We start from the raw sequence: 9,807 nt of genomic DNA, 5'->3' as shown, positions 1-9,807 counted from the left end.
CTCACTGCAACACTGCATTGGCAAGTTTGTCATTGTCCACAATTTCAAAGCATATAAAACTCTTTGCTCTCTACTTTTTTCCCCCCTTTTCTCTCCTTTGTTGGACTCTGTTTTTTCCCCCCTTTTTAGAGCATATAAAACTCTCTCCTCTCTATTTTTTTCGGCTTTTTCTTTTCTCTGTTGGACTCTGTTTTTTCTCCCCTTTTCAAAGCATATAAAACTCTCTTGTCTGTTTTTTCTCTGTTTTTTTCCCCCTTTTCTCTTCTCTGTTGGACCCTTTGTTTTTTTTCCCCTTTTCAGAGCATATAAAACTTTCTCCCCTCTGTTTTTTCTCTGTTTCCCCCCCCCCCTTTTCTCTTCTCTGTTGGACTCTTTGTCTCCGGCAACTTTCTCCTCTCTGTCTCCAGCAACATTCCTTTTTCTTGAACTCATTACTTCACTCAATTTTTAGAGCTTAAACCATAGTAAATGATACATAGCTAGCTTAATATAGAATCCTATTAAATGTATTGTGTTGGGTTTTTTTTTTTGTTTTTTATTTTATTTTATATATATATATATATATATGTAGAATGGCTTCAGATAATGGGAGGAGAAAAGATCCGGGATGGAAATATAATTATTTAGCTAACGTAGAAGACAAAAATGCAGTGACTTGCCTCTTTTGTAATAAAGTCACAAAGGGAGGGATACATAGAGCTAAGCAGCATCAAGTAGGGAATTTTAAAAATAGTACAAAGTGTTATAAATGCCCTGATCATGTTAGAGAAGAGCTTGCACAGTATATGGCAGAGAAGAAGAGTGACAAGGAGAACTATGACAAGATGCCTGATTTTGATGATATAGATAATATGATTGAAATTGAGGATGTAGATGATGATGAGGTAGAGGAAGTAGAAGTTATCCAAAAAGGGAAAAAATTATGCTCTAGTAAGAGAGGGGTTGGCAGTAGCACTAGCACCCAAGTGAAAGCTGTGAAATTAATGCCAAAGTCTAAGAAGTTGAAAGGTCCCATGGATTCTTTTGTAACGTTAAAGCCAGAAAAAGTAGTTGCACTTAGAAAACAGGGTAAGATGAAGCAAACTAACATCAATGATAAACTTGACAAAGAGAAAAGAGCACGAGCTTGTCAGTATATTGGCCGGCTATTTTATCTAGCTGGTATACCATTCAATGTTGCTCGCATAGATGAATTTAAATGGGCAGTTGAAGCTATTGGACAGTATGGTCCAAATATGAAGCCTCCTAGTTACCATGAGTTAAGAGTTCCAATTCTCAAAAAGGAGGTGGCTTACACAAATGAGTTATTGAGTGGTCAATTAATGCATCATTGGAAGAAATATGGCTGTTCTATTATGTCTGATGGGTGGACTAGTAGAACCAGTAGGACCTTGATTAACTTTTTGGTGAATTGCCCATCTGGAACCATGTTTGTGAAGTCAATTGATGCATCATCTTTTATGAAAAATGGGGAAAAAACTTTTGAATTACAGATTGGGGAGGCTAATGTAGTCCAAGTAGTATCGGATAATGGATCTAATTATGTGCTGGCTAGGGAGTTGTTGGAAGCAAAAAGGCCAAATTTGTATTGGACTCCATGTGCTGCACACTGCATTGACCTTATATTGGAGGACATTGGGAAAATTCCTAGAATTGCAAAAACTTTGGAAAGGGTCATTCAATTGACTGATTATATCTACAACCATTGGGGGGGGGGGGGGTCTTAAATATGATGAGAGAATACACAAAACAAAGAGAGCTGGTTAGGGCTGGGAAAACTAGGTTTTGCACTTCATATCTTACAATAAAATCCATTTATAAGCAAAAACATAACCTAAGGGCCATGTTTACTTCTGAGGAGTGGGTTCGTAGTAGATGGGCAAAGGAAGCAAATGCTAAACGAGTAGTAGAAACTATTTTGATGCCTTCTTTTTGGAATACTATAGTTTACATTCTTAAAGTTATGGGCCCTCTTGTTCGAGTTCTTCGCCTTGTTGATAATGAGAGAAAACCAGCTATGGGTTATATATATAAGGCAATGGATAGGGCCAAAGAAGCTATTATAAAAGCTTTTAATGAGAATGAAGAAAGGTATTCAAATATTTTTAAAATCATTGATGAGAGATGGGAATGTCAATTACATCAGCCTTTGCATGCAGCGGGTCATTTCTTGAATCCTGAGTACTTCTATTTTGATGATAACATAGCAACAAATCATGAAATTACAGCAGGATTGTATGCTTGTATACAAAGATTAGTTCCTAGTGCTGAAATTCAAGACAAGATCATGGCTGAACTACCCATCTATAAGAAAGCTGAAGGACTCTTTGGCATTGAATTGGCTAAAAGATCAAGAAAGACAAGGGCTCCAGGTAAGAAAGCATTTATACCTAACTTATAATGACTAGAACAGTGACACTTTTTAAAAAAAAAAAAAAAAAAAAAAAAAAAAAAAAACTGACTTCTAATATATCATATATCATTACTCACTTATTTTTTTATTTTTTTTTAACATAGCTGAATGGTGGAGTTTGTATGGGAGCTCAACTCCGAATTTGCAACAGTTAGCAATAAGAATCTTGAGCTTGACTTGTAGTGCATGTGGTTGTGAGCGTAATTGGAGTGTGTTTGAGCAGGTGAGTTTTAAAGTATGATAAGTAGATTTTATCCTTTGATGAGCTACTTTATTTCATAGAAAATTCCAATAGTTTAATTATTCACTATAGTCTAATACTTAGTTTTCATAAATGGTTGTAGATTCACAGAAAAAGAAGGAATAGACTTGCACAAAAACGACTAAATGATTTGGTCTTTGTGAAGTATAATCAAAAGATGAAGGCACGATATGATAAGCGTGATGTTATTGATCCCATCTCCTTAGATGATATCGATGAAAGTAATGAATGGTTGTTGGGGGAAATGGGTGCTGAACCATCTATGAATGTTAAAGATGAGTTGGTTTTTGATGATGATGATGATGGTTTGACATGGGGTGTAGTGGCAAGAGCTGCTGGTGTTGGAGAACCAAGGAAGAATACTAGATTCCAAACAAAATCAAGGGCAAGCTCAAAGGCCTCAACATCACAGCCAAATATTGAAAAGGAAAATGCTGATTCTGATGAGACTGAGGAAGAGAATGTTGATGGTTATAAATCTGGTTCAAGTGGCTTGGAAAGTGATGGAAACTTGAGTGAAGACTCTGATGATGACCTTTAGATTAAAAATAACAACCACATTTAGGCTATTAAATAGGCTAATAGGTAGAATGTTCAATCTAATAGGCAGAACAGAATGTTTAATCTTCAAATGCTTTTGTTTTGTCATGGATAGTCATGAAGTTCAATCTTCAATGTTTTGTTAGGAGTTTTCTTCTTTCTAATATGAAGTTATGAAGGACAAAATTGGGAAATGCCCTATTTGGGCAAAAATAGCAGCTTTCTTCCCTTTTTTCCAAACTATATAGGAAAATGCCCCTGTTTTGTAACTCGACAAACCGGAAATCGAGTTATATTGAAAAACTCGATTATTAAGTGAGCGAGTTATGTGTGAATTTGGTTCCACCCGGCCAAATAACTCGGTAACTGGTAAATCGAGTTTTATGAACCTGTATCCATTTCAAACCCCAACGTCTCAGAAACTGTTCACTCTCATTCAGTCATACTCTCCCTCGCTCTGCCATCACTCTCTCCTGAACTCTGCCTCAACGTCTCCCTCTCCGTTAGTCTCACTACCCCTCTACACTTTCCCTCACCCTCTCACTCACTCTCCCTCTACACTTTCCCTCACCCTCTCACTCTCCGTGGTGCTTCCGTCGAACCCTCATCGCCGCCGTTGATTACAGGTACGTTGCTCTTCTCTTTCTCTTGTTTTGTTTATCACAACTGACCATAATTAGCCTTGCATGCATCTTGTTGGTTTAGAAAAAGTCATCTGGAAATCTCTGTTTCACACATTCGAAGCAATTTTTTGTTGTGTGTGGGTATTTTGTGTGGGTATTTTGGGCTTTCAATCAATCTTGTGTGTGTGCACCCGTGTAGAGACCATATAAATAACTCCAATCAATGGCTACCTACGTCTTCCTGATTCATTTACAGTTTCTGTTTATATGGGTCATGCTCATTTGCAGTTTCCTGTGATCTCTGTGTTTCTGGGTTCATGAATTTTAGCTTGAAGTAGAAGATATTTGGATGACAATGGGAAAGATGTATTTTGTCGTGTCTCTTGCAAAGTGCATTCTTTGAAACGTACTCAACAGTAGTAATTTAATAATAAAGATGATAATTTTGTGTTTATATGCTGCAATGATGACATTATAAATGTAATGCGATTGTTTTGTTTAAATACTTTGCATAGTGTGTGAAAAACTTGTAAAATTGCTTAGGGAACCTAGGTAAACCCTAAACACAAAACCCTATTCAAGAACCTTAACTGAATGCTGAGTTTTAAAATTCCCGCATCGAAATTTGTATCAGATCCATTAAGGCTTCTGTCCGTATCAGATTTATGAAATTAAAGTTGTCACAATTCTTGTTTTGTGTAAGAGTGAAGTTACAGCAGTCTGAAATCATGCATCACCTCTATCTCTATTTTTAGAAGAGGAAGTGTATAATTGTATATTCAATCCCTATTACGAAAAAAGTTATCTTTGCTTGTTATTGTCCTTTTGTTTTTTAATTAAGCTTTTCTGAACAGTTGTCGTAGCTTTCATATAATTCATGTCTATGCATTATACGATTGTGCTGGATTCTTTTTCTTAACCCCCCCCCTTTTTTTTTGGTGCTGGGCTATAGTGGCGTTTCGCAAACACCACTATAGGTCATACTCTTACAAATGCCTATAGTGGCGTTTGCCAAACACCACTATAGGTCTCATTGTTACAAGCCTATAGTGGCGTTTGTCAAATGCCACTATAGGCCTTACCCAACCGAAAAAAATAAAAAAAGTGCCTATAGTGGCGTTTGACAAACGCCATTATAGGCCCTTGTAATACCAGGACTTATAGTGGTGTTTGAAAAACGCCACTATAGGCTGTTGGAAATGCTATTATAGACCCATTTTTTAAAACGCCTCTATAGGACTCTCCAAATGCCACTATAGATATGCCTATAGTAGCGTTTATATAAAATGCTACTATAGGGTACCTATAGTGGCTTTTTTACAAACGCCACTAAAAAAAATGCCACTATAGGACCAGTTTTTTTTAGTGAATATATATGTGTGTGTGTGTAAACATAAAACTAAACATATTTAGAATATTCATTACAAAAACATTTAGCTGCTATCTAATTATTTGAGTCAATGAAGCCAAACATTTAAGTGGAAGAGATATTTTAGTAGAGACATTAAGCTATGATATTGGTATTGTTTAAGATCTAATATACAACTATAATTTTTTTTTATTTAAATGAATTTTTCCAAATAATCACTGTTAAATAAAATTATAGCAAATTTATATAAGGTACAAATTATTTCATATTATTATAAAAAATGACAAAAATAGAACCATTTTACCTTCATCTCATTTGAAGTTCACACAATATGGTTCAATGATTTCAATATTTATTCTTTATAACGACATGAACTTCAAGGGTAATTGATATTTTTCATTAAGTCGACTATATATTTATTTAAAGTTTTATGTATTTATTATTTTCATATGTGAGAACCTTTTGTTACACATGTTTTAGAAAAATCAAGTCTTAAAGTTAATGTATGATTTATATTATAATGAGGATTTACTACACATGCAATACACATTAGAAAAATAAACAGCTAAACAAGATACATAAACATGTTATGTATAAATAAATTGGCTAACCTTGATTTCAAATCCAAGAAAAATAATGCAAAACACATTTTGCTTCCTTTTAATATATATATATATATATATTGAAAAAAGTAACAAAAAATCCTAGAATGTTATGCAATGCAAATCCTAGAAAAACAAAGAAAACAAAACAGCAAGAAAAAATGTCACAAAGAGTAGAGCGATGAAGCACAAGGACCATGTCAAAAAGGCTCAATTAGATCGAGTTTTTTGCATCTAAAACTTTTTAGATGCAACTCTAGAATTCTGAGCAACCCCAGGATTAGAATAAAGGTTTAAAACCTTTACCAACTTACCAATAAGTACCATAGGATCTTGTGCTTGAGGCACAAGTACTTTTGGCTTATTTGCTTGCTTAGTAGCTTGCAACTTGAAACAGTTTGGACGAATGCGCCTAGACTTTCCACAAAAATGACAAACTCATGCAGGCTTATCATGCAACTTGACCTTAGGAGGGTTAGGAGCCTTATGTTTAGATTTTTGAAGATCAACCCTAATCTTCCTAGGAGGTGTAACTTCTATAGATTTAGCAGCCTCACTCACAGAGGGTTTGACAACCTCACTAACAGGGGGTTCAGAAGAAGGAACAAAGTTTATAGATTGGGGTTCAAGCACATAGATGCTTTTTATAAAATCTAAACCAGTCTTGTTAGAGGGAGACTTTTGAAAACTCAGCATGTGATTAAGTTTGAAGCTTGCAGACCTATTAGTTTGTTCTCTAGTAACAAATAGTTCAAGTTCCAAATTCTTAACTTTATCAAACAAAAGCATGTTCTCAGTCTTCACATCATTCAACAATTCATTAGCATCAAACAGTTTCACAAGCAAAATTTTCTTTTCAAGTTCAAGAGATGCAATTTTTTTTAAGCCTAAATCAACACTCATAGCATCCTTTGCAGTAGCTTTGCAAAATTTATTGTAGGTTTTTTGTAAATATGCATCCTAAGAGAGTTCCCCATTAGAAGGGTTCTCCTCAATAGCAACATTTTCATCAACTATAGCAGTAGTAGTGAAAGTGATGAAGTTTCCATCCTCATTACTACTAGACTCATTGTCAGAAACTTCATCATCACTAAGGGTTACAGCCATAGCCTTACCCTTAGATCTCAAGAATGTTGGATATTCAGATTTCACATGACTATACTTTTGACACTCAAAACATTATTGACCTATAGAATTATTGGAAGGTTGACCTACTTTCTCTTTAGGTTTTTCAGTGTTGTTCACCTTAGTGGGATCATTTCTCTTAAAATTTCTAGGTTTAGCATTGTTTTTACCTTTTGCCCTTCTGTTGTTGTTCCTAAGAAAGTTTCTAAAGTCCTTGGCAAGATAGGCAATCTTTGTAGTAGAGAGCTCATCATTAAATCTACTCACATCAACATCATCAACAGACTTAAGAGCCATTGATTTGTATTTGCTAGTTTTAGGGAGGTCCAACTCATAGGACTGAAGAGATCTTACAAGTTCATCAACAGGGATGGAGTCCACATCCTTGCTTTCAGTGATGACAGTCACTTTGGGTCTAAAATCCTCAGTCAAAGATCTAAGAATCTTCCTAACAATTTTAGATTGATTATAGATTTCACTCAAATTATAAGCAGAATTAAAAATATCATTAAGCTTTACATAGAATTCATCAAAAAATTCATCATCAGACATCCTAATGCTTTCAAATCTAGTTGTTAATTGCTGCAACTTATTGATTTTAACTGCCTTTGTGCCTTCATGCATAGTTTGGAGGATATTCCAAGCAGTATAAGCAATCTCAACATTAGAAATTCTCTTAAATTCCTCCATAAAAATAGCATTAAAGATAGCATTCATAACTTTGCTATTAAAAATGGCTTCTTCTTTCTGATAAGTTTGCCACTCACTCACAGGAGTAGTGGGCTTCTCCCATCCGTATTCAACAGAGTTCTAGACTCTCTCATCAATAGATTTCAGGAATGCTTTCATTCTTACTTTTCAATAAGCATAATTATTCCCTTCAAAGTGAGGTGAAATAACAAAAGAGTGTTTGTGGTCCATGACAACTGAGGTCAAGGATCAGCTCTTAGATCAAAGGATCTACAACAATAGAGCAACTTGTTCTGATACCATTTGTACATTTTTAGACCCCTTAAAATACAACAAGATTAACTTAGTTAATTAGCCAAGTGATTACTTAGTCAAATTAAACAGATCTAGGTTAATACAAATATATCACATTAATGTAAAGTGCAGAAAATAAAGAACACAAAGATATGATGACACAGGAAAACCAAACCGATAAAAAACCTAGGGAAGATTTAACCTAGCTATCCTCAAGGTAAAACGAATCCACTATGAAAGAATTAAAGTTTACACAATAGCGACTTAGACCATTAATATCCTATTACTATCTCGAGTAGGAAATTTACTACCACGACCACGTGACAGCTCCGAGTCCACGGACTATTTCTTTCTTGGATTCCCAACAAATACAAGCACTTGTGCTTGTGTATCTTTAAGCTCTTGAATCTGCAATTGAAATGATCACCAAGTTCTTGACATAGTCTTGATTCTTGATAACCCTAAGTATGTGTGAAGGCAAACATTTCTAGATCTCATAAAAGATTCACACACACAGCATAAAGAGCAATCTCAAAACGTGGCTAAGGTTTTCTTTTTTATACTTAAGGCAAAATATAAAACCTTATACATCAAATGGGCTTGAGCTGAGTTGGAAAATTCTGTAGAAAAACAATTTGCATGATTTTTGATCAATTGAGCTAGGCAGATTTACACAATAAATTCTGCAGAACACTCGATTCCAACTTTACATAAAAATACACTTTGAGCAAGTCTAAACAAAACCAAAACATTTTGATCATAATTTGCCAATATTACAAAATGAAGTTCGAATACATTAATTTCTAATTCCTTAGAACCTAACAATATAGATTAATAACAACCAAATTTGCTCTTCTCGTTTAAGTAAATGAGCCTTTTCTTCTAAAAAAATAAAAAGTAAACGAGCTTTAAACAATTCCAAATATGGCAATTTAAACGTAACGGTTTTCATCCACATAATTTATCCAACTAATTTTTTCCATTTTTCATTTCTTTTTATTTTTATTTTATAGACATTTGATTATTTCTCAATTTCTCATAGCTAGTATTTTACTATATCGATATTGATATCGAAAATGAAAAGGAGTACTTCCATCCACGCTAGAGATTTACTACATGACATAAGCCTGATCAGAGGTAACCATTGATTTCTTTTACTTCCTTTTCCTTCAAAGCAATAAATACAATGAAAATCAATTTGCAAGCAATTTTCCGTGATACATTATTACAAATTTACAACTACTAGGAGGACATTATTACAAATTTACAACCCTAAATCAATCCTCTTTCCTCCCTATAAAAACATTCTTTAAAAGTTTTAAAATCATAGATTCACCAATCCTCTTAAATCATAACCCACCATCAACACACACAAACAAATACTCCAATCATTTTAAAATAAGAGTTTTAAATTTATTAGTTCCCACTCCATAATATGTTAAATTAAATTTGAAAATTTTAATTTTTAAAATCATAATTGTTTGTGTGTGTATATATATTTATTTACTTCATATGTGAGAACCTTTGTTACACATATTTAAAAAAAAAAAAAAAATCAAATCTAAAAGTCAATATATGATTTATTTTATTATGAGGTCCTACTAAACATGCTATATAAATTAGGAACATAAACAATACACATATGTTTGTGTGAAAAACATAAATACATTTATATACATAATCACAAACATCATTCTCCATGAACCCGTGGATCCAAAAAAAAGTATTAAATAGTTTTTAAAAGAAAGGATTCAATATATATATATATATATATATATATATATATTTTTTTAGGAACATTAAATAATTGGGTTTAAACATCTAATTCTTCAATATAATAAAAAATAAAATCTCAAAATAAAAAAGTAACGTCAATAAAAGAATTGAAA

At 33.6% G+C, this 9,807-nt stretch overlaps 1 protein-coding gene across 1 annotated transcript; it reads left to right on the top strand.

Annotated features, from left to right (window-relative positions):
• Window positions 1-572: 572 nt before the first annotated feature.
• On the top strand, window positions 573-3,216 carry LOC112035151 (uncharacterized). Its single transcript, XM_065777780.1, has 4 exons — window positions 573-1,673; window positions 1,823-2,372; window positions 2,518-2,636; window positions 2,758-3,216. Exons 1-4 carry the CDS (start codon window positions 573-575, stop codon window positions 3,214-3,216), a joined length of 2,229 nt encoding a protein of 742 aa, XP_065633852.1.
• Window positions 3,217-9,807: the final 6,591 nt, after the last annotated feature.

Source organism: Quercus suber, unplaced genomic scaffold, assembly GCF_002906115.3.
Source record: "Quercus suber isolate HL8 unplaced genomic scaffold, Cork oak 2.0 scaffold_164, whole genome shotgun sequence".
Lineage (NCBI taxonomy): Eukaryota > Viridiplantae > Streptophyta > Magnoliopsida > Fagales > Fagaceae > Quercus > Quercus suber.
Note: the sequence above shows the minus strand (reverse complement) of the source record. Positions and strands in the feature narration are given on the sequence as shown.